The sequence below is a fragment of the Pseudomyrmex gracilis genome, unplaced genomic scaffold (genome assembly GCF_002006095.1).
Source record: "Pseudomyrmex gracilis isolate BER0280 unplaced genomic scaffold, ASM200609v1 scaffold_104, whole genome shotgun sequence".
Taxonomy (NCBI): domain Eukaryota; kingdom Metazoa; phylum Arthropoda; class Insecta; order Hymenoptera; family Formicidae; genus Pseudomyrmex; species Pseudomyrmex gracilis.
In genome coordinates, this window is record NW_018020688.1 from 66,323 (window position 1) to 90,716 (window position 24,394).

The 24,394-nt window shown below is 38.9% G+C and overlaps 7 protein-coding genes across 11 annotated transcripts in view; 3 read left to right on the forward strand and 4 right to left on the reverse strand.

The window, feature by feature from the left end:
- The first annotated feature begins 100 nt into the window (after positions 1-100).
- On the forward strand, positions 101-1,398 carry LOC109855994 (THAP domain-containing protein 3-like). Of its 2 annotated transcripts, none has more exons than XM_020430770.1 (4): positions 101-292; positions 350-597; positions 671-724; positions 816-1,398. In XM_020430770.1, exons 1-4 carry the CDS (start codon positions 210-212, stop codon positions 1,292-1,294), a joined length of 864 nt encoding a protein of 287 aa, XP_020286359.1. In that variant the 5' UTR covers positions 101-209; the 3' UTR covers positions 1,295-1,398. The 2 variants fall into 2 exon arrangements, with proteins under 2 accessions (XP_020286359.1, XP_020286360.1); XM_020430771.1 differs by having other exon boundaries at positions 107-292; positions 371-597.
- A 90-nt stretch (positions 1,399-1,488) lies between these two features.
- LOC109856002 (sterol regulatory element-binding protein 2) lies at positions 1,489-6,350 on the reverse strand. Of its 2 annotated transcripts, none has more exons than XM_020430785.1 (8): positions 6,103-6,350; positions 5,221-5,787; positions 4,877-5,108; positions 4,379-4,773; positions 3,341-4,273; positions 2,938-3,242; positions 2,331-2,486; positions 1,489-2,242 (listed from the first exon to the last, which is right to left on the reverse strand). In XM_020430785.1, exons 1-8 carry the CDS (start codon positions 6,200-6,202, stop codon positions 1,889-1,891), a joined length of 3,042 nt encoding a protein of 1,013 aa, XP_020286374.1. In that variant the 5' UTR covers positions 6,203-6,350; the 3' UTR covers positions 1,489-1,888. The 2 variants fall into 2 exon arrangements, with proteins under 2 accessions (XP_020286374.1, XP_020286375.1); XM_020430786.1 differs by lacking the exon at positions 6,103-6,350 and adding an exon at positions 5,899-5,992.
- Positions 6,351-6,867: 517 nt separating this feature from the next.
- Positions 6,868-11,009, forward strand: LOC109855997 (RING1 and YY1-binding protein). Of its 2 annotated transcripts, none has more exons than XM_020430776.1 (3): positions 6,868-7,741; positions 8,441-8,909; positions 9,099-11,009. In XM_020430776.1, the coding sequence occupies exons 2-3, from the start codon at positions 8,733-8,735 to the stop codon at positions 9,423-9,425; spliced, it is 504 nt and encodes a 167-aa protein (XP_020286365.1). In that variant the 5' UTR covers positions 6,868-7,741; positions 8,441-8,732; the 3' UTR covers positions 9,426-11,009. The 2 variants fall into 2 exon arrangements, with proteins under 2 accessions (XP_020286365.1, XP_020286366.1); XM_020430777.1 differs by lacking the exon at positions 6,868-7,741 and adding an exon at positions 7,778-8,009.
- Positions 11,010-11,166: 157 nt separating this feature from the next.
- Positions 11,167-13,664, reverse strand: LOC109855996 (periodic tryptophan protein 1 homolog). Of its 2 annotated transcripts, XM_020430775.1 has the most exons (11): positions 13,459-13,664; positions 13,324-13,382; positions 13,137-13,261; positions 12,877-13,056; positions 12,689-12,796; positions 12,425-12,599; positions 12,155-12,313; positions 11,969-12,077; positions 11,806-11,896; positions 11,471-11,707; positions 11,167-11,404 (listed from the first exon to the last, which is right to left on the reverse strand). In XM_020430775.1, exons 1-11 carry the CDS (start codon positions 13,519-13,521, stop codon positions 11,292-11,294), a joined length of 1,419 nt encoding a protein of 472 aa, XP_020286364.1. In that variant the 5' UTR covers positions 13,522-13,664; the 3' UTR covers positions 11,167-11,291. The 2 variants fall into 2 exon arrangements, with proteins under 2 accessions (XP_020286364.1, XP_020286363.1); XM_020430774.1 differs by having other exon boundaries at positions 11,167-11,707.
- An 863-nt stretch (positions 13,665-14,527) lies between these two features.
- Positions 14,528-15,835, reverse strand: LOC109855990 (hydroxymethylglutaryl-CoA lyase, mitochondrial). Its single transcript, XM_020430764.1, has one exon. It carries the CDS (start codon positions 15,651-15,653, stop codon positions 14,649-14,651), a length of 1,005 nt encoding a protein of 334 aa, XP_020286353.1. The 5' UTR covers positions 15,654-15,835; the 3' UTR covers positions 14,528-14,648.
- An 883-nt stretch (positions 15,836-16,718) lies between these two features.
- LOC109855988 (ribonuclease H2 subunit A) lies at positions 16,719-20,080 on the forward strand. Its single transcript, XM_020430762.1, has 2 exons — positions 16,719-16,959; positions 17,319-20,080. Exons 1-2 carry the CDS (start codon positions 16,810-16,812, stop codon positions 18,159-18,161), a joined length of 993 nt encoding a protein of 330 aa, XP_020286351.1. The 5' UTR covers positions 16,719-16,809; the 3' UTR covers positions 18,162-20,080.
- A 97-nt stretch (positions 20,081-20,177) lies between these two features.
- LOC109855989 overlaps positions 20,178-24,394 on the reverse strand; it is a 99,201-nt gene continuing 94,984 nt past the window's right edge. Inside the window, exons 4-6 of the mRNA XM_020430763.1 lie at positions 23,780-23,922; positions 21,734-22,010; positions 20,178-20,386 (exon numbers count right to left, since the gene is read on the reverse strand). Coding sequence (XP_020286352.1) covers positions 20,319-20,386; positions 21,734-22,010; positions 23,780-23,922 — 488 coding nt within the window. The 3' untranslated portion in view covers positions 20,178-20,318. The remainder of the gene's footprint in view (positions 20,387-21,733; positions 22,011-23,779; positions 23,923-24,394) is intronic.

Below are 24,394 nucleotides of genomic sequence, written 5' to 3' on the forward strand. Positions count from 1 at the left end.
TGGCTATGATTGGTCGAGCTGGTTCCGCACATTCCGTTCCGCTATATATTTCCGCTCAATGGGACATCGCCCTCACGTGGACTGATCCAGTATCACAAAGCTAGTTTCATTATCTACTGTAAATAACAGAACGCATCCTTTGTCCAAATTTTGTATCGCAAAAAAGCAATTTATTTTGATACACACACACATATATATATAAAATTTATATGATATGCGGAAACATGCCTATTCGATGTGCCGTTAATAAGTGTCCGAGCTCAAAGGGAAAGAATCAGATTCATTTTTTCAAGTAAATTCTAAAATAAAGTTTAGAACAAATATTGTTGTATATATTTTTAAATTTTAGTCAATGTATACATTTTTGTAGATTTCCATTACTGATAGAACCTGTGCTACGTCAATGGATACAAGCAACAGGTAGAGAAAACTGGATACCTGGCGAGTCCAGTCGAATATGCGAATTACATTTTAAGCCCACGGATTTCCACAACAAACCGATGTCCAAGAGAAAGCTTTTAAAAACGGACGTAGTTCCTACAGTAAAAGTAGCCAACCACACACCTCACATTAAAGAGAATACAAAACCTTCGCTAGGTGTGTGTACTATTTTTATTGGTACTTTGCTTTGTACCTGATGTAATTCCTGTGTATTTTCTTTTTTTTTCAGAAGTAATAGTACTCGATCAATTTATACAAAATAAGACTGCGGGTTGTGCACAAGGTATGCGATTTGTATCGCTCCAAATGATATTTTCATATAGAAACCACTTTTTCAAGAATATCTCATTAGAAATTTAATTATATTTGCACAGAGTCGGAAACTAGTAGAAGTTTCGGAACATGCAAAAATAAAAAGCAGCAAAGCCCCGACCGAGTAACAAAACTCGAGGACGAGATAAAACATCTTCAAGGAGTTATCGAGTCTATGCGGAAGAAACACGAACACGATTTAGAAGTGCAAGCGGACATGTTCAAACGGCTCATGTTTGAGACAGAAGAGGAATTAAAAAAGAAGAAAACAGATGTTCAAACAGAATTTCAATTATTCAAGAGACAAACAAATCGCAGAAACGTGAAAACTGCCATGAAAATACGAATGTTGCTGGATCTCATAAAAAAATCGAACATCATGTCTAGCACGTCATATGATGCTCTCGAACAGACTTTTGAAGATTTCTTGCTTGAAGATAAAAATCATAATCAATGTCACAACTACGCTAAAGTCGACGGTCAGGAAATACTGCCGCGAAAACGTCACCGTTTAACTAAACAAATATTTTTAAGTCAATAACTTCACGTTTCTTCGTCTTAAGTTGTTGAATCTCGTGTTACTAAGTATCTCATTTTTGTTTTTTGTCTCATTGTAGATAGTAATATAATAGTATAATAGAGATTGATAATATAATAGATTAATATAGTAAAATGTTGTTTTCCTTAAATATATTTTTTTTATAAATTATATACATGTACATACATACAATATTACAAATCTTAAGACCTTGAACACAATAGAAAAAATATTAGGTATAGGAATGAATATTAAATATTTAGAAAAGAAACTTGAAATAATGTTACATCAAACGAGAACGGAATAGATTAATTATTCCATATTCTTATTTTTAATTTATGATGCATTAATTTCTTCTAATTTCTTGTTTTGTAAAGAAATAATTCAAATTTCTTATTTAATATTTATTTTTATTATATTTTGTCTATTGTGCTAGGCCCATTTCTCAGAAATAAACTATCGTTCTAAATCCGGAAATAATCACAATACAAAAATTTCTCAAAAGAACATATGTAAATATTCATGCTTTTTTAAATATAAGTGTAGGTTTTTTTTAAAAAACGTTAACATTTATATCTGCTACAAAACGTTAACATTTCAATTAACTGTGATCGCAGAACCTAATTGCCGCATCAGTTTGTAACATTCTTGAAGTCGCTTTCTGTCTCCTATTCGTTCCAACGTCTTGGCAGCTTCCGTAAGCATACCAGCACGTTCACCCGGAGAAGCTAAAAGCAACGTCGGCAGATGCCTGCACGCCAGACACAACGCAACGGCATGCTCTCTCTCGCCATTATTCTGCTCCTGCGACCGATCCTTTCCGCATATGATGGAGGAGCGTGAATTTCTGTGATGGAGACTTCGATCCAACAGAATCTGAGTCCTCACCGGTGTCGCACCAGCCATGATACGCGCCGTTGCCTCGTACAGAAACACTCGTGGCAACACGGACTAAAAAAAAAATACATAACACGTTCGAATTTGGTTAGATTTCAATGAATATAAGAAAAAAAAAACTAAATGACGAATTTATACATACTGGAATATGTTGACACAGTTGTCTCAAGCATGCTAAGTCCCGTTGAAATCCTACAAGAGACAGGTTTGCAGTTGATCTCTCTGATTCGGCGTCGAAGTCTTGCCACAGTGTCGTACGCAATTCCAGAAGCCAGTCGCAAACCCACAATTGCATGAGCTAAAGAGCGAACAACAATCAAAAAATTAGAACAATTAGTGACGAGCGGTTGCACGCAATACGCACGATTCAGATGGGACATAAAATTTATGTACATGGCGCTGCGGACCTGCCACAAGCGTTGCACTGCAGGAGTATTGCATAGTTATATTTCATGCAATGCAACTACAATGCACACTTGTAACAGGTAATCGATAGAGCACGGATGTTATTGCTTGAAGAAGTTACTTTCAGCATAACTATGTGTAACTAATATCTTAGGCATAAGTTAAAGCGTTATAACAGAATTTGAAACTCCATGTAATAATACGCGAGAGAGAAATAAAAGTATTTTTTACATCTGAGTTTTTTGATTTGAGGAACATGCAGATGTAAAAATTATCGCACCCGATAATTTGATCAAATTATCACAAGTATATTGTATCGTATCAAAAATATCCTGATAACTTACTAAGACTTTCTGCGACAATTTCTCCTTGCAGTGATAGTACACCATAGATTGTTCGAGCAACAGTCCCGCCTGATCGATGGAACGTGTGGAAATCAGCTTCGTTGAGTGTTTCGCTGCTTGCAGGACGTTGAATACCGCGTGCGGTAACGAGTTGCTGCTGTTGTTGTCACTGATCTGATAATTCCGTTCGTAGGGGAATTTGCTCTCCACGATACTCCACGCTTTCGAGTCTTCCTCTCCCAATCTCCAACTAGCGGCAGCGCATATTACCGCTCCCCACCACAATCCAATTTCATCTTCGCATACTGTAGATAAAAAAATTCTCATGCACGTAATTCATAAGTCGATAAATATAGAACAAAATTCTAATAGTTTTGTTTTGTACGATTGAATATTTGCGTACTTTCCGCATTATCTTGATCAGTGCACATGAAGCAAGGATCCACTTCCGCGGACGCGACAATGAGTCGTCCCATTTCGAGCACGGAAGACGCGTGACATTCTCCAACAGTGCCAGTCAGCGAACGCATGCACTGCTCGATCAAATAATCCCTGTACGCACGAGCCGCGTACGACAGCGGATCCGCTCTGCTGTTTTGCGACGTAAACTCGCTGTCGGAATGCTTTTTGTACTGCCACTTCTGAGACGCTAAAAATTTGGCGCCTTCGTCGGTCATGATCCACTTGAGTTTCGAGGGAACTTTGCAGGAGGATAACAGGACGCGAGCCTTGCCGAGATAGTACTTGTGTATGTACGGAAAGAACGATTGTTTCAAGCATAACGCTGCGTTCACGTAGATCTCCGCGAGAAGCGGTTTCGGCATATTCTCGCCGGCAGCTTCCGCGTAATTGAGCGCGCAAAGAGCGAGATACAGCGTCGAGTCTCGCGTTCCCTCGGATAAACGAAGGCAGAACATGTGCTGATAAACGATAGATATCTCCACGGCGGTCATCTCCGCTTGCTGTCGCTCTGACTTCTCCGACAGCCATCTGTTGATCTGCATGACCCATCTGCCCAGCCACAACTTGTGTAAAACCTGTCGGATTATCTGCCACGTGGTAGCGAGATAGATCTCCGTGCGTGACAGCGGGAAAGATCGGCCAAAGTATTGCAAACACTGATGCAAGTCGCGATACGCTTGGGTGTATTCGTGCTTGGATATGTTAAACTCGGCCTGACGTCTCCAACGGCGTAATTCGAGGAAGAGCTTGCTGTCGGTTGGCAAAACGGGATCGCTGTATATCAACAGTTTACAGAGACCGCTTGCGAGAAGTATCAGATTGATGAGCCAGAGAACAACGTTGCTCCACACTTGCCTTTCCACTTCCGGTTGATCTATATAACATACACAAGGACTAAGAATGTTGATCAGGACTCAGAAAAGTTGATCAAAATAAAGTGAAAAATAAACTTATTTGCCATTTGCAAACCATCATGTACCTTGATAATTCAATATTGTCCGTCCGTCCACTTTTGTGTTCAAGTAATCGTAGTTGAACCGTCCGACGTTGTTCACGAGCACGCCGAGAGGATTGAATGCCAGGAACATCAGCATGAATCCGCACAATACCAATCGCGTATGATCTCTCAAACCGCTGTTGGACGAGGCAGATACGGGATGCAGGTTTTGCAACGCGTCTGAATCGTCCTTCACAGACGACGGCGAAGGTGGCGAAAGTGGTGCCGGTGCTGGCGACAAAGACGGCTCGCTTGTGTCTGAACGTGGAGGTGTTAGTTCACCACATGTCAATAAATCGCGAAGATTGTGTCGTTGAGCAGCCACTTTCAACGACAAATTCTCAGCCTTTAACTTCGCATTGGTATTCTGCAAATATCTGCATTTGTGCGACAGAATTAAAATATATTCCTCAGCAGCGTGTGAAGTTGAATTATTATCTATCGCCGTGTGTGAAGCAAGAAATTTTTAAATCTTATTACCTAATGTAGTCAATTGTTTTCCGTAAAATTGCGGACTTGTTTAGTTTGGCGTCAACCCCGACTATGATGTTTTTCAATTCAATTATTTTGTCATTGATAGACGTTCTGTATCGTCTTTCGATCGCGTTGTGAGCGCTACGTTTCACTTCCCTGACTCTCGGTACGCCCACGTGTGCGCTTGTGTTCAAACGATTGATTTGTACCTTGTCAGTATCCAGCACAACAGGAATCCCTTTTACATAGAGTTAGAAAACTATCAATTCTATATAATGTTGCGTAATTACATATCTTGCGTTTCAAAAGATGAGCTAAAAGCTAATTGCTTATAAATTAATTTTCTTTACCTGTAGTTAATACCGTCCCATTTGCGGTATTCACTAAAGTATGTATTTGATGTTGCACTGGAGTTGACGTAATAGTTTGCGCACCCTTCGAATACACAAGAGATTCTGATTTTATTAATTTGGCTGGCAGAAGTAATTGCTGCTGAGTGACCGGAGCTAAAGTCACAACGTTCGGCGATTGAACATTAAAATTCACATTCTGAGGTATTGCATACTGCGAACTGAACACAGTAGGCGTCGTGGAAGCCACTGATATTCTTTGCTGCCTGTTTGGTTGTGGTGATGCAATGTCTTGTTGTTGCACATAAGCAACAGGTTGACTGTTATCTGTGGCTGTTTGTTGTGCCACCAAAACATTAGCATTTTGAACATTTGTGTGCTTCAGAATAGCAGGATCCTTGAAATCTTTGAATTCTTCAGAGTTGTTGATATTTAAGAAATTAAAATTTTCTCCGTCCATTACATCCATTGGTATGGGGTCTTCCAATTCAGATAGTAAGGCTTCATCGCTGAAGAGCTCATTTGTCACATTTGTCAATAATTCACTGTCACAATTAGTAATAAGATCTGCAATATAAAATATAATCATACATGTGTGCAATATAAAATCTACACATACGTGTGTGCGTATGCGTGTTACCCAATACATAAATTTTAATTTTAACTTGGGGAACGCACAGAGAGAGAGAGAGAGTAAAATATTCGGAACAATTAAATGTCAATCGTACTTCAAAAGCAAATTACATGTCTTTGTTAATGTGTTAAATATTGGCAGACTGTAAAGTGACATAATTATCATTATTGCAACATTCCTAGATACGCATATATTTAAAAAGCCGAGCAAAGCAGATATCGATAAAGTGCGGTAACGTAGACACGTACCATCGATACCGGTGACTTCGTTAAGATTAAAGCTGTCAGTCGATTGAAAATTTGAGAAATCATTGTCTTGGGCCGGAACCCATCCTCCCGCGTCTGCCATTATGTTTTGTCAGTTTTAAACATTTAACAGTATCGAATAAAACTCGCAAAAAGAGCGTAGCACAGATAGCTTGTGCGAACTATTCCGATATGTCAAACGCAATACTGAAAAAATACAAACGATCGTACGACCTACGCGCGACCAATCCAAACGCCGCTGCAGATCGGACGATGTTACGTCATCCGGACGTGTTTCGCCCATGAACGAACATAATTACGTAGTAAATCTACAACTGCAATAATAGTGCAACTTTCTCGATTTGCATTTCGAGTTAATATCGATTTAAATCGATTTGCCGAAGTGACCAATGACGGACCCGATTGGACTTGAAGCAAAATTTGACCAATCGGAACAAAGAGAGCCAACGATTGTGAATACCGGCCTTTATCTCTTCTATAGTTGGTGAACTTTACTTTAATTGGTCGAACTCCCATCGCAATTCCAATCGATGATACGAGCTTTAAGTGATGTGCGTCACATCATTCATTTTCAGAAAAAAAAAATGAGGCCTGTAAAGGTGGAGGCTTTTTCTTTTGCCGAATTGACGAAGGGCCTCGATAACAATGGCCGTTCTCACGGACGGAACACGGAACTCAGATCTTCTCGAATCATCTCAATTGGAATTGAAATTCCACGACCGGGCTGACGCATGCGCGCGAAGCGAATTTCAGATCGAACCCAGTGTGACCGTTAAGTTCCACGATCTCCCCATCGCTGCATCGGACAGCGGCGCCGGCGAGTCTTCTTTTTCTCGGGGAGGACGTCTGTTTCCTTCCCGGGGAACGGAGCGCGTTCCGTCCCGATTTTTGTCCCCGCCGTCGCTGGAATGTGCGAGCGCAAGGCGAGCCTGTTGGCATACGCTCGCGTGCATTTGCGTTGTCGTGCGTGTAGTGACGCACACCAACGAGCGCCGTACACGTACACACTACTGCCACGCGTGTGCATTCGTTGTACACAACGGCGCAACGCAATGATGCACCGATGAACTCCATCTGTTTCGCCGTGACAGGATGCGTCGTCCGTCGTGAGCGCGTCGCTCGTCGAAAAGCCGCACTCGCGAGAATCACATTCTGGAATGCTCGTGACTCGGGAAGCGAACGTTTATCTTTCGTATCCGAAAAATCACGGATTTTGGGAAGCGCAGCGGACTGCGCTCGTGGAAAAATTCCCGCAGGCGGTCGTGAGAGACGACCTTCCGTTGCAACTTAATCGCATGCGGTTCTGCATCTTCTCCGAGCGCGCGTTTAATTCCGCTCGATGCCGAGCTAACGCGATAAGCTAAAACCCCGGTGACGGTGTATTCTCGGACTCTCTCAGGCAGCAGAAAAAGACGATCGGGAAGAGTTTTTGTTGAAATATAAAAATATAGACGTTATATATAGTATATTAAGAATCGCATGATAGCAGTTCGACGTCGAGATAGGACACGATTTCACCGTATCGGAACGATAGAAAGTTTCGTCCGTGTGGCTGAAAAACTTGGTGTTCTCGGTGCGCAATAGTGTAAGCGACCGAATTCACTATCAGTAAATAGGGAGTGTAAGTAACGTGTGTGTTGTCATACTGTGTGTTAGACGAGGTCAATTGTGTGTTGACAAATAAAAGCAATGACGCGACGTTAATGTTCGTTCAATGAAGCCCGAGGTGTCTCGAGAAAGATCAATTTATTTTCTTTCGTATAAACTGTGCTTTTACATTTGTTAACAATTCTTAGCGCGATTGGCACGCGTTAGGAAACAAATCTGTATAACGCAAATCTTTTAGATGTTTGTTATCTATTCTGCAATAGAGATAATAATTTTTTGAGGTATTTATTAATTGGCGTTTTCTTTTTGGAATTTTCTATTTTAGATGTTAATGGAAATATGTGCTTAGAAAATATTATTGACATGCTGGTAAATCTAAAAATAGCTCTAATATTGGTTCATATTATACATACACAATATTTATATACATCCATGTACATATACACAGACAAATATCAATTCTTATTCTTCTGAGAGTATGTAGTTTTTCTATATTTGTATGTATATTACAATATATATACACTATAACTTCTATATAGAGAATTTTTTATAGGAAAAATTATTTAAAAAATATTTTAATCAAATATGCTAACTAAAATATACAATATATTTTTTAAGTTTTTGTTCTATTTTGGACACTGATGTGGTACTAAGTTATTATAGCAATATTTTATAAGCATTTAATTAACAAGATTGTTTTCATCTGTTACAGATTTACTGGGGAAAATGTGTAATGTTGGAGTGATACAATATAGAGACATAGGTGGAGCAATTGAACATAACAGACTGTGGTGTGTCTCGCTTAGTTGATGTACGGAACATTGTCTCAAACGGTCGTCTAGCACTTTTGCATATCCTTAATCTTGCTCTGTCCAAAACAAAACAAAAAGAAAAATATCCGTTGTTTATAAAATCGCAAAATTTAATGAGGCTTGGAGTGCCTCAAAAGAGGGGAAACTTTCTTTTGAGAAGGTATAGCGTTCTACAATTCACTTTAACGAACAATGAACCATTCGGGAAGCGGAAAACGCCAGGCGAAGGTTTTGGAAGAAAATTATTGGGACTGCAGTGTCTGCACTTATAGAAATACAGCGGAAGCATTTAAGTGCCTCATGTGTGACGTCCGCAAGGGAACCTCTACGCGGAAACCCCGCATAAACCCCCAATTGGTAGCTCAACAGGTCAGTTTCAAGTGCGCGAATAATAAATATTGTGTGAAATATGTTAATTTTTTTTTTATGAACACTTATTTTATTTAAATGCACACTTATATTGTTTGCTGCAATTATTTTCACATTATTAGCTTGAAAAATCATGGCTACAAAATTTAATGTACAAATAAACACCAGTATTTCTTTTTCACATTTCAGGTTGCACAGCAACAGTATGTGCCACTTCTGAAACCAGGTAAAAAGGAAGGAAGTGGCGGTGGTAGCACAACCAGTGGCATCAAGGACAAGGACCGCAAGGACAAGCTGAGACGTAAGAACAGGCATCCGCCGCGTTTGAAAAATATCGACCGCAGCACAGCGCAAACGAACGAGGTGACAGTCAACAATGTTACCGTCACTATCACGGAATACAAGCCGAAAGTGAAGAAGGCATCGGACCAGTCGAGCAATGCTAGTTCCGAAGGTGGAAACCAGCACGATTCCAATCAGGACTCGAGAAGTCTCGATGTGGGAACCGACGCTTAGCTTAATGTTAATGTTAAAAAAAAATATATACATATATATATATATATATATATGTACGAATTATTCTAATTAATATATTATATACGACGTATATATACATATATATGTCAACCTTTATGGTCAACTGTTGTACATCCTTTTAGACAGAAACGACCATTGTTGACTGTCACTTTTCCGCTCGTTTGACTATGCGTTGCAGTTTATAATAAACCCACTAAAAGGTCAGACATTTTTATGCTATCAATGGGAATACATTATCCGTACAATTTTGTAATATTATTCGTTTGAACGAAAATTATATATAATTTGTGAATCATCGTTCTACTTGTGTTGCGATAATTCGCGTCTTTTTAAAAGCGATATTAGCGGAAAACAGAAATCGTACTCAAAAGCGTTTGTTGCACGGACCTCGAGTTTTTAATCTGTGTATTTATTGAAGTTAAAGTGTTATTTAAAGTGTCTCTGTGAAATGTGAGATACACTAAATTTATTATCACGCTGAATTTAAATAGAATGCACACGCGAGATTGTAAATATTTAACGCATTATGTCAATTGTGTGGAATTCTGCAAGCCATTGTTGACATAAAATTGTCCTCGACTTTATTGTATTTACCGAGACCACTGCCAGAAAAAACGTGTCGTAAGACGATTGTTATGTAGACTTTGTTAACGGGATTGTCTTACGCGCGCGCGACATATGACTTTTGCTTACTTTATACAATAATTAACCAGCGTGACTGGCATTGGTATGCATCTTTTATCCCATTCCAACTCGTTCGTGAAAACCAAATTTTTTTCCAAACGTTTTAACGAAAAATATTGCATGAATATATTTCCCCAATTATATACTTACGTATTTCGATTTTATATTGTACAGTTGAATTTGTGCTGATTATATTCGAAGCCCATTTCGATGTCTCTCAAACATTTATATAGACAAATATCGATTTATATATATGTAACATACACATGTACTTCTCGTACTGAATATGAAAAAACCATGTTTATTGAAGAAATAAAAATTATTGGAGAACGAACATTTTATTTCCAGCACAAACAAGCCAAATGGAAAAAATTTATAAAATGAAAAAGTGTATTATTATTAATAAATTTCGAGGGAATGCGGATACACTCAACGCGCGTGAAAAAATCTTCAACGTATTCGAATAAAATCATTTCATATAAATTTCGCGAAAAAGATGAATGAAATTTGGTAAAAAAAATTATGTCCGTAAACATTAAAAAGACGTTTTGTACAAGAATCCTCACGTGATCGATCTTTAGACTTGTTCTCATTATCGCACACACACACACCGATATCTTGAATTCTTCATATAAAAACCAAAACAAAACGTTGCATATATACACAAACACTTGTATGTTTTTACAAAAGAATTTGTAATCAATAGATCATCGGGTGACACACATTTAAGAACGATATACCAGCACGCAGATTATATTTTTACAATATTGTGGAATCACGTATAAAATTATTACCTTTACCGTCTTATCGTATAATCACTTCAGCTTCTCCTCACATGTTGCAAAGCTATCTGTACTTTAATAAAACATTTGAAGTAAAGAGCATGTTGTTTTCAAGTTTGTGCATTAGAGTTTTTAAATTATTTTGAAATGAAATAGTTTTATACTTGTTTACGTCTCTTTGTTACACAAGCTAGAGTGTGAATTCTATAATTTAGCATAACTCTAAAGGGAAAAAGATGAAAAATTCCACGGAGAACTTGGAGAATCGTTTATTTACAGTTTACAGGTGTATCATTGTTTAATAAAAAGTGTATATTCTTTTGAAAGTGTTAACTTTCAAAAGTCTTCCCTTTCTCAGTTCATTTACTAATTCTAAACTTTAAATTTCCATATCGTTTACATCTTCACTGATGTCCATTATATCGCAATGTTTGGATTTCTTTGCGGAACTATTCGACGTGACAAGTTGTCCGTCTGCCAGTCTTTCCCGCACTGATAATGTGAAATAAAAGTTAAGAATAACATGTATAATTTGTATAAAACAGTTTACACACATACCTGCAGGTATTTCCGAAATATCCAACACTTTGAAATTGTGCTCCTTGTTGTCTCCGCCAGCGGCAAATATGAATCCGTTGTCTGGATTTGCTGCTAAGCATTGTATTGCACCTAAATTGCTCGCTTGTTCGCATATGAGAGTAGGAGACTTTTTGTCAAGGAGATTCCATATTTTTATTGCACCGTCATTCGAACAAGAAACTAATAAGCCTCGGCATGACGTGCTAAGAGAAAGACCTGAAAATATCAGGTAAGACCTGTAGAACTTGCACATAAATGTTATATACGCAAAGAAAATTTATATTTCTCTCGAAAATCAAATAAAAATTGTTCACCTGTGACTTCTTTTTCATGGACTTTGATTTGCCATAATGGCTTGTTTTTTCTCACATCGTAGTATTCTATGTAACCATTATCCGTACTGACCTGTGAAGAAATTTATAAATGTGTTAAATATACAAATGTGTGTAATAAAAAATGACACTGCATAAGACTTACAATAAAATAATTCGGATCAAAATGATTCCACAACACCCTCTCCACTTCTCCTGATACTACCCAACTTTGTGCAAGTACGTCTTCTTTGCAGTTGAATAATCTTACTAACCTGAAGATATATTTCAAACAAAATATTTATGCATAAATACAAATATTTATATTACATAATAGAGCAATCAAATGTACTTGTCTGCACATCCTGTCAGTAGTTGATGAGTTTCCTGTGGATGCCATTTCAGCGCTTGTACTTTTTCATTGAATGAATCTAATTTGGTTGCAGGTTTACAATTTTCCAAGTCCCATAACAGAACTGTTTCATCGACTGAACCACTAGCAAGAATATGTCTGCAACAAAATAATTCTTGACTCACACACGACCAAACTAACCTTTGTTAAAATTAATTCTTGTTAATATTCTAACAACTGCACATTAAACTGCAGCTGATGGAAACTCACGTATAATTCTGGTTCCATGCTATATCTAAAACCGCATCTTTATGACCCACACGTTTCTGTTTCTTCTTTTTACTTGGTCTACAGCCTAACTTATAGGCTGGCTCTAAACAATTCATTATATCCAAATCCCATACTTCAATTATGGGAGTCATATAGCCAACCGCACATAAATTGCCTGTAAAAGTTTAAATTACTTCTTGAGTATTTAGAATCTTTTAGATATTTCTCTCACACACATTTTTATTATTCTCTCATTACATATACCTGGTTTTGAATCTGCAGGATCGTAATTAAGCCATTCTAAGCATAATGGAACTGAAGGTAGTAATATATCATGATGACAATAAAAGGATCCTTCTCTTTCATTATACACTGCAATTATATCATATAATTTTGTTAAATTTGTTTAAAAATTATAGTGTTTTAATCACACGTGTACACAATCTACAAACCAAATACTTCTAAGATGCTAGCATCTCTTTCAATATGTCCAACTAGCACCAGATTGTCATCAACCTTGATAATATCATCTTCTTTATCAGAATCATCATCATCATCATTTGTTATAAGAGGATCTTTACCATCTGCATCAATGCTGGCTACATTAGATATGTGACAACACATATTACCAGCTGTGAAACAAAACAATTGAATAACTTTCTTGTGTTGAATAACTTTAAATCTAATAATTCTTTTTAGTTTTTTCTCCTACACTCTGTATCATAAGCTTCAAAGTTGTATTCGTCAGCTGTGGAAGATTCTCCTTGAGTTCTTCTGTTAGATGTAGATGGTTTACAGATAGTCTCATCTTTGTCATGATCAGAATCTTCGTCATTGCTGCAAAAAATCTGGTGTGAACAATTGTATTGATAAAATATCACAGGCTATTTTTTACTTACTCCAAAGCAGATTGTGCTTCTTTTATAATCTTTTCGAGCTCTTCAGGTTTTAATTCGACCTAAAAATCGTATAAACATCAATTTTCATGTTGGAAATGATAAAACTCAGCTACACGTGTTGACCAAGAAACTAACCTTGTCGGGAACCGCAGCGGCAACACCTCTTTTTACCCAAGTAGTAGAGGGTATAATACTCATTTTTATCAAAATTTGTATAATTCTGACCTGTCTTAAATTATTTTTATAATAAAATTTCTATTTAAAAAAAAAGAAATGTTTATTTATAATACAATTTGTATTGAAGTTTATATTTGCTCTCATCACCGGTTAGGTTAGGTCAAATTTCTAGCTACATGTGCAGTAAATTGCCAGTGATGCCAATGTATGATGTTTCTTCAGAACCTTTTAAGCCTATGTCACACTACGGATTGGGATTGAGATTAGATTGAAATTTGACCAAGTAGAAAAAAGAAAACCAATCCTAAGTTTAGTGATCTTCTCTCTGATTGGCCAAGTTGCAATCCAATCTCAATCCTAATCCGTAGTGTGACATAGGCTTTACAGCAGTATAGTTTCTTTTTCAAATAAGATGTTTATCTTTTACTATGGCTGTGTTCCAAAATTTACTGCCAGCGCTAAAGATCTATAGTTTACGTCACATATATTATACAATTTTAGCACTGGCAGCGTGCTGGCAGCAATTCTGGAACGCAGCTTCTATAATGAGCGCTTTCCAGCTACGTACACAAGCTGTTTTAAGTCTATGTCACACTACGGATTAGGATTGAGATTGGATTGCAATTTGGCCAATCAGAGAGAAAATCACTAAACTTAGGATTGGTTTTCTTTTTTCTAATTGGTCAAATTTCAATCTAATCTCAATCCTAATCCGTAGTGTGACATAGGCTTTACACAGTGGTCTAGTTTCCACCAAAACATTAATTCACACCTACTGCGGCGTAGAATCAAATTTAAGTCGATGGAAACACGTCGAATTGCGCTCAATTCACTTTTGCTTCGATCTATAAGTTTTATCGGAGTGGCAGCGACGAATTGCATAGACGTAGAATATATAGACTGCGCACATTCAAATGAATAACCTAATATAAACAACACGCAAGTAAAACATACATAATCATTTACAAAAAAAAAAAGATAATATACAATAAAAATATAAAATTCTTTATTAAAATATAAAATATATGACCATGTACATTATTTATATCACTACCAAATACATATAATAATTTGTAATATTTGCTCTATTTGTGTTCTTTGGAATGCGATTTCAGTTGTTTCATCACAGTAGTTAAAATATTGCACAACTAATATTTCTGTTTATTTTTTTTAGCCAGTATAGCTGTCCCAGCCTTTGAATGATTTTCTCTGCCTAATTGTTTGCTGATGTAATCGCCTATCTCCACAGTTTTATCAAAATCTACACCAGTGTTTAATCCTTGTCCCTTTAGAAAGTACAACAGATCTTCTGTGGCTAGATTTCCCGAAGCACCAGCGGCATACGGACATCCTCCCAGTCCAGCAACAGACGAATCAAAGACTCTTACACCGCTTTCGAGACCTGCGTATACATTTGCGAGAGCCTGTCCATATGTATCATGACAATGCAGCGCCAAATAATTCAAATTATTTAAAGACACGGACAGCAACTCATTCAAAACTCGTTTGATTTTACTCGGTGATCCTACACCTATAGTATCACCCAAAGAAACTTCATAACATCCTAGATCCAACATCATTGAAGCTAAATGCGCTGTAATCGCTGGTTTGGTCTCTCCTTCATAGGGACAACCAACAATACAGGATATATAGCCTCTGATTTTAATGTCATGCCTCTTTGCCTCTTCTATAACAACCTTGAAGTTCTTTACACTCTCTTCGATAGAGCAATTGGTATTTGTTTTAGAGAAAGCTTCTGACGCAGCGCCAAATATTGCGATTTCTTTCACACCTGCTGCAATAGCATTTTCTAAACCTCTTAAATTTGGCACCAATACTGGATACGATACACCTGTCCTCTTTTCAATTCGTTGAAAAACCTGTACATTGTCTGCCATCTGAGGAACCCATTTTGGCGATACGAAACTCGTAACTTCAATACTTCTCAGTCCGGTCGATGATAGCTTGTTGATGAAGTCTACCTTGACTTCAGTAGGCACAATTTTCTTTTCGTTTTGCAGCCCATCTCGCGGTCCAACTTCGACAATTTTTATAAAATCGTCGTTATGTTGTTTTGAAGCATAGCTTCTGATATAACTGCAAAGTTTCGACGGCAATTGCAACACAGCTCGCTTTGAAAATAATTCCAACATTGTAAAAATATCGTACAAAAAACTGTTAACTATAACAGCGCGCGACTATTTCACAGTTATATACATAACACTATGTACAAATTATTGAGTGCTATTGTAACTGTTCAAGATTTGATGAGTTATTTACGTTTACTTTTTTGATGACGCATGTTTACGAATGATAACGGTTGATTCCTCTCTCAAAAAATATAAATAGATGCATTCACTTTGGGCGCTTAAAGGGCCTTCTACAATGAGATATTAGTAACAAATCAGAAGTCAGAAGCAAGAAATTGACCAATCACAGTCAAATCACAGAAGAATAATCGATTGTGATTAGTCAATTTCTTGCTTCTGACTTCTGATTTATTACTATTATCTTATTGTAGAAGGCCCTTAAGGCCGAAGCACAGACTTTTGCATAACGCATAAGACATAAGAGAATCAACCAATCACAGCTTTCTACAACAAGAAGTAGGAATAAAAACGAAAAGCTGGATTGGTTGATTTTCTTATGTCTTATGCGTTATGCAAAAGTCTGTGCTTCGACCTTTAAGGGCGATGTTCCATTGAGCGGAAATATATAGCGGAACGGAATGTGCGGAATTACCTCGACCAATCATAGCCATTCCGTTTTCTTTCCTTCGCTTTTTCTGTGGTTACGATTGGTCGAGCTGGTTCCGCACATTCCGTTCCGCTATAGATTTCCGCTCAATGGGACATCGCCCTAAGACTTATCTACATAAAGCCCGTTCTACATTGATCGCAAGCGCAAACGCAAAGTATAGATCTCGTAGAATTGACCAATCACGCTGGCCAATTGGCTGATTTGATCAATACGATTAGTCAATTCTACCAGACCTGTTCCTTGCGTTTGCGCTTGCGATCAATGTAGAACAGGCTTTAAAAGTCGTTCCAAAGTCGGAAAGTAGTAATTGGTTCGAGTTCTAGTAACTTTTTCTCTTTATTTCGCTACAAAGGCTGCGTTCCGATACGGTACTAGAAATCTATAGTTTAAAGTCGGCGTTGCAAACCGTGCTTGATGTATCGATGGGAATCGATAGCGAAGCGAGGTTTATAGTGGCGGTAATGTCCGAACGGAGCGTTAGAGGTTATGTTGCGTTAGGTCAAGTTATTTCGCGGAACAAACTTTTATCGAGTGTTTTAAATCATAAAAATGAATGAAAAAGATAGAAATTCTACTAGAAGCAAAAAGGAACTGGAAATTTTACACAAAGAAGCAACTGATGGCATCACTTGTAAAGAGGATTTAACTTCGATTTTCGAGCAGAATGACCACAGTGTCAATAAAGTCTATTTCTCGAAGGTATGTTTTACGCAATGTTATACGCGAACAAAATAAATAACAACAAGATTTGATGATGCAAGAATGCAATTAGAGTAGAAAAAAAAAACAAATTTATTTCATACTTCTATAATTGTACATCTATGTATTTATTTATGTATGTAGTTACTCCGTTTTTTATCTCTCTGTTTTTTTTTAAACAACATACACTGAATATTGACAATACAAATATCGCTGTATATAAAAGTGTTGTTTCCAATATATTTATTTTTCAAACGTTTGGCACATGTATGTCGCAAGCTGCATCGCAACCTGAGAACAAATGATATTAAGATATGAAATAACAACAAGAGAATAGTCGTAAGACTGATTTATCTTAGGTTCCACGAATCTGCATCGACGAGCCATGCCAACTGGGGGTGGACGAGGCGGGTCGCGGCCCGGTTCTGGGACCAATGGTTTATGGGATCTCGTACTCCCCATTGTCGCAGAAGCAATTGCTGGTCGATCTGGGCTGCGCCGATTCCAAGAGTTTGACGGAAAAGAAACGCGACGAGATATTCGATAATATTTGCCAGCACAAGGACAAGATAGGCTGGGCGATCGAGGCGATCTCACCAAACGTCATCTCCAACAGCATGTACCGTCGCACCAAGGTTTCCCTGAATGAAGTGTCCATGCTGTCGGCTATAGGCCTGATTCAAGGAGCGATCGAAGCCGGTGTGAACGTAGCCGAGATCTACGTGGACACCGTTGGCAAACCGGAGACTTATCAGGCGCGACTGAAGGGACTGTTTCCTGGCGTGAAAATAGTCGTGGCAAAGAAAGCCGACGCGACCTACCCGATCGTGAGCGCGGCCAGTATATGCGCCAAGGTATCGCGGGATCATGCGATTCGCGCGTGGCGGTTCCGCGAGGGCGACGACATCGGCACGGAGTACGGGAGCGGTTACCCTACCGACCCGGTGACGAAGAAGTGGTTATCCGAAAACGTGGACCAGACGTTCGGTTTTCCGCAGATCGTTCGGTTCAGCTGGTCCACCGCCGAGCAGATTCTCGAGTCAAAGGCGTTTCAGGTGGACTGGGAGAAGATCCCCACGCAGGAGAACGCGCAGAAGATCTCGAAGTTCTTTGCCAAATCTCCGACGAAATCGTTCAACGTTCACACGAAAAAACATTTGTTTTTCACGGAACGCTGCCTGTCCAACGCGAGTGTTTTATGATACTCACCTTCACGGTTTTCTCTTTTGTTGTTTTATCACGTAAATGTTTTTTTTTAAAGATTCTTAATGAGGGAGTATAATGTACAGGAATTGTTATTACACTTCCGAGAACCTTTTTATTTATATTTATATATTTATATATTATATTCTGTGGTTTTTTAAATATGCACTAATTATTGGTAAGTTTTATATAATAGCTACACATATATACATATAATGAGTATCTATTGTTTTTGTATGCTTTTTATCGAAGATAATTTTATTTATAATAAACATTCACTACTGCTCTCATCTTTTATTACTGTTTTTTTATTAGATCGATATACAACACATTCGAGAGATTCGCGCGATCTAAAGAAAATATTTCCATATATATATATGTATATATGTTTGTATGTGTATATATATGTATATATATATATACATATATACGCATATATATCTATATATATATGTATATATGAATTTTCAACAATATCATTTTTCCCGTTTTGTAAGTTCGTGATATTACAGTGCGTTTTACGTTAAATCAAAGACAAGCACGTCTCTCTGTCTCTCTCTCTCTCTCTCTCTCTCTCTCTCTCTCTCTCTCTCTCTCTCTCTCTCTCTCTCGACAGTTTTTTTATACATACAAAGTTATATACATATGTACAGAGTGTGCTCTTATACAATAGCTATATCGTAGATAAAGAGAGAATGTGGCAGTTTTACTTTACGGAAATTTCTCTACACACCGGTGCCACAGTGATTAATTATGTAACAATTAGCAATGCTTAACGTGAAAGGTTCGAAATATCTTTGGTAAAACACACGCCTACAAGTCACACACGTCGTACAATTATTCCTATGTAGAACATTATCTTCTTCGTTTAACACACAATTAATAGCGACTAGATCGTTAAGGGCTACGGATAGGTGGTACGAACAGAAAGGGCGATTTGTTGCGCTGCGTCGCCGTTCTTCTTCGCACAGTTCTGTACACACACACACACGCTCCACACAAACGTACACACACACACCGGATTCTCGATTCTCGTGTTTACTTTATCGATTTTACACGCGGCACATAAGTGCAGCGTCTCGTCGTGTGTGCGTCGCCCTCGTTTTCTTAAACTAAATACCTGCCGTCCAAAGTGTATACCGATATGACTCTTCTCAAACGAAATCTCACATTCTCCGCGCGTGCGATATTTTGTTTTTTGTTTTTTTTTTTTTTTACATTTTCTCGAATTCTCTCTCTCATATGTTCAATAAATATCTCTCAACGAAATTAACGTAAAAACAAAAAAAAATACATACAAGCAAAATTTACAATTTATTATTTTTCAAATAATTCAATTTTTTTGGAAGAATTTTTCATATTCAAATCGTTAATTATATTGCCTCTCGCAGCCAAATAAAGGACACTTGTATATACACTCTTCATCGTTTCTACGATTCAGATATGGCGCGGGTAATGAAAATTCGATATGCGCTAGCCGCACACAGCGGAGAGAACGTTCATGTACACAGTCCGAATGCGCGAGTGCAAGCGCGCGCGCGCACACGTGTGTGTATTTGGAAAAATCGATTGATACACTTTACGCATGAATCGCCGCAAACGATATAAAAAGTCACGAACTACGAATTTTCCACGATAAACGCGACAGATTGTGACTTGTGTGTACTCTATCGACAAAACGCATACGTATCGTACGGGTTCCGCGTGTCTTTCGCGTGACCACGCGAAAAATGTGATTGATGCGCCACGAGAAAATTGAACGACCGAGTCTCGCCGTGGCGCGATACTCTCTCCGATGACTTTTGTTTTTTGTTTGTTTGTTTGTTTGTTTTCTTTTGTTTCATCATCTCTGGCGCGCGAAAAGATCTATCTTGTTTTTTTTATTGTTTTTTATACAACGGAAATCACAAAAGAAAACTTCCCCGCTACACGTTCGAGCAAAGATCCAACGTACAATACAATCGCGTGTTCGTGATTCGCCTACGATATTATTACATGATTCTCTAACTCCACTAATTGTAATTTATAAAAAATATAAACAACACGGGTTAATTTATTAATTACGTAATCATGTGTCACACACGAGGATGGCGCGTCCGCAGGCCTAAGAGGATGAGCACGAGGGACACAAGTTGCGAGTACTTTACTTTCGATCCTTACCGCAGCATCAGCAGCCCCATGACCACCAGAACGACGCACGGTCCCGACGTTGCGCTTCCGTTCGCTGAAAACAAAAAAGAAAGAGAAGAGAGATGGAGGGGGAAGAGAGAAAGAGAGAGAGAGAGAGAGAGAAGGAATACATCGTTACCCTCGAAAGAGAGCTTTCATAAATATTCAGGAAAAATTCAAACTTCGAAACTTGACGCCAGAGATTGAAGCTTAGTTAGGCGAGTTTGGCTAAAGCGATTTGCGCTCGAGCGCGCTTGTAGTGGGGGGAGAAAAAAAAAAAGAAGAAGAAGCGGCTGAATTAAAAAGGGATCGACAGGGATTTCGCGTCCGCGAAATTGGATTCTTAATCTCTCTCGATCGTTCACGCGTCTCTTCCGCGCGATCCGGAGGAAGTTTCAAAATTCCTTCCTATATTTCCTTACAAGCGCGATCCGTGAAACGTGTTTCCGCACGAAATGACTTACGTGCGTTCGAGCGAGCTGAAGCTCGCTCGCTCGCTCGCGCGCGATGGCACTAAAACAGCAGCGTGGGTAGGTATATCGTCGAACGACGTCGAGTTGCTAAACTATCCGCACGTCACGACGAGCCAACGGGAAGTTGGAGATGTTAACACCGAAAGGGCCGGGATCCATTATTTCGGTCGCTAAACCCTTCTCGCGCGCGGCCACAAAGCCTACACTTTTTGCGGACTTGTAATCAATATTAACGACGTGGACTGTGAAAAACGTCAGTTTTTTTCACGGCTTGTGAAAAGCGATTCTTATCCCTCTTTATACCCGCCGAGCCGGGTAATGGTGTTCTCCCTCCCTAGATACAGACCCTCTCTTCTCTCAATTCTTTTGATAGTAATGTAAATAAAACGTCACTCGCGCGTCGAGTCGATATTCCGCGATAACGCGATCATTTTTTTAGAAAAATTTCAAAATTGACTTTCAAAGATTCGCACACGTGCGCGTCAATTTATTACATTAACGTTATACGTGGAATAAATAAAAAAAAATAAAAAAAAAAAACAGCCCCGACTGACGGCAATGTTTTATTTATTAATTTTTATCCGCAATATTTGTTCTCCTTTTATTCTCTCTCGAGTATCATCCTGTTTTCTTGAGTGGAAGATATTTAAATATGGATTTAAAAAAGAAACAATTATTCCAGTCCCTTTAATAATACTCTTTTGAATGTAAAGAAAGTGCTTTTCCCTTTAAATAATCGGTCCCCCCTGACTTTCTATACAACCGTGTGTTAAAAAAGCACGACGAAGAAATCCGTGTTCGTGCGCCGGGGGATAAACCGCCCTCGCCGCTACGTCATCTACTCTCAGTCAAGGGCCGGCCGGTGGAGGAGGGGAGGGGGAGAGAGGTTCTTTTTCCTCTTTTTTTTTTTTTTTTTCTTTTTTTTTTACCTAGGATATGTTCGGCGTGCGTATGCCCTTGCGCTCTTGTCTCCCTGCTCTCCATTACCGACATCTTCACAGGCTTCTCCTTGTCAGTCTCACCCTCTATGCTGAGCTCATTCGATTTCCAATATACGGTCGCTATCGTCGCCAGGCATTTGATCTTCAAGTTTCCCTTCTTCCCGAGGTACTGTCGTTGCAGCGTGAACTCCAGACCAAGTGTGGAAGTCTCCAGACCCTCTTCGTCAACGACGGTGTCGTAGGTCTTCAAAAATTTTCTCTCGACCTAATCGAAGCGAACAAGTGTATATAGTCTCTCTCTCACTCTCTGTCTTTGTTTCTCTCTCTTTCTCCCCGATCTAAAGCGCATTGTCAACGCGTTTGGAAATTATTTCAACGTTCAAAGTGCAGGTGTGTTGTAGATTTTTTCTTTTTTTTTTTTTTTTAATACAATGTAATAACATCGCCAGGGAGATGCATCGCCGCGAATTAAATACCGCATTATCTTGTCTAATCTACTTCGTTCTCGGAAAATTGACTCTTGACCCGAGAGCCACCTGAGAAGAGAGAGGCGAACACTATATAAACTTTTAATAGCGTTCACCGGAAGATTGCTATCTCTCTCATTAGGTTTTATTATAACATCTGCAATAAAAATTAAGAAACACTCTAATATGTAATCATAGTAATGGGATTATTTGATTATTCATTTCCCCCGTGTGTTCGTGGTACTTTTTCGGCGGAAGTGGTAAATAAATATTCTTATTTCACGAGCCTTTCATAATGGAAACGAAATAAACGACGCGTTATAAGCGACTATTATGCGCGCGGCGCTCCGTTTTCGCAGACAAAGATTATCTTTTAATCGTAAGATTATCAATTCGAATATTGATTAAGCGTAATCCAATTTTAATAAGCCGCGTGTTAATGCGGACGCACTGAAATACTAATCAGGCAATTTCGAGCGTCATCCCGCGCGCTCGCGCGCAACATCCGAAGATTAATTACCCAAGAGCCAATTATTTGTTCGCGTGTGTGAAAAATGAAAAGGCGCTCCGCGATTAGCGCGCGCTCGATGAGCGCACTTTCCAAAATTAATCCTCAAGCTTTGTTGGCGCGTAATCGCGGGTCAACGGGACATTAACGACGGCGGCGCGTTATATTCTCGCGAGGGGGAGGAGAGAGCGAGCAAAATTCGCGGCCGCGGCTTATTGCCGCGACGGAAAACTTTTGACAGCGCCCGGATGAAGGAGGGGAAACGAAACTGTTACGACTTTTCCGACCGTCGAGCGTCGTAGCACAGTGATATCAAAGTGCGCTTTTTACGGACGTAACCTCGTAACTCGTGTGTCACGATGGCGGTAAAACATGATGTATCACGAGGAAGAGAAGTCCTTATTAAGATAGACGTGGAGATTCAACTTTGTCACTTGTACGGCCATCTAACGATATTTTAGCGTCAAACACTTTGATTAATTGAAGAGGACACGGAAGTGATATGTAATGCAACGTTTGGATTTTCGTCTTAACGAAATCATTCAAAACTCAATTATCGATGTTGCGCCAAATTGTACGAGACAAATTGAGAAAAATGTTAAATTAAATTTTAAATCGCTCGGAAATAAGGAGAGAACAAAGATTGAGATTTAAAATTTTAACAAACGAAAGATATTTAATGTTCTGTTGTAAATTTTCAACGTAAAATGTTAAAACTGTTATGTTTTAACAAAAAATTGAGGAAACATTAAAATTATATAAATTTCAATTATTCTCTCTTGTAGTTAAAAACATAATATGACACAAAAGATTTTAGTCGAAGAATTCGCAGAGAGAGAGAAAGAGATTTTTTTCTTTATTTTCTGTAAGCGCACTAGGAATTCTGAGACTCTAGAGACGGATTTGTGCCGAGATCGCGGCTTATCTCGGACTTTGGTGACGCGCGTCACCGCGAAGTTTTACGCTACCCGATGAGAAGATGGTTACGGTATATAAACAACAGAGAAACAGAGGAGGAGAGAGAGAGAGAGAGATGCTTCATGTCTGGAACACACTCACGGGTTCGCTGTTGATGAACCAGCTGAGAGTGGCATGTGGCTTCGACTTCGCCGAAGTGCAATTGAACCGCATGATGTCGCCGCTATGATAACGTTGTCTCCCGACGGTTTGCGCCGTGATACTGGGCTCGTTCTCCGGCAGGGCTGGAAATATCGGAACTCTCCTAAGTAACCCTGTTGTAGAGAACGCGAGGAAAGGATCGGTTCCTCGATTAATTCGAGCGACGGGCTTTTAGCCTGCACGCCAGCACGAATATTTCAACGCAATACCGCCTGACCGTAATTTTGTTGCGGCCGGCTTAACTTGTTTACGCTTACCGGCGCGGAAATTTTAACGAAGTAACACTTTGCTGTAATCATTGCACTCAATATATAATGCACTTAAACAATATACACATATATCATACGTGCAGAATATGTGGATGCATGCAGTCACCGGCCGGCTGGCGCGAATAATAGCCGAGCGATCGGAAATGTGTGTTAAGCTGGACATTCCCCTCTGCACTAACGCGAATCACGTTCGATTTCGCGCTAAGAGTCGGCAAAAGAGTATAAATAACAATCGATGCGGATTAAAAAAATATCGGATGGGGAAACCAACGGGCGAATCTTATTT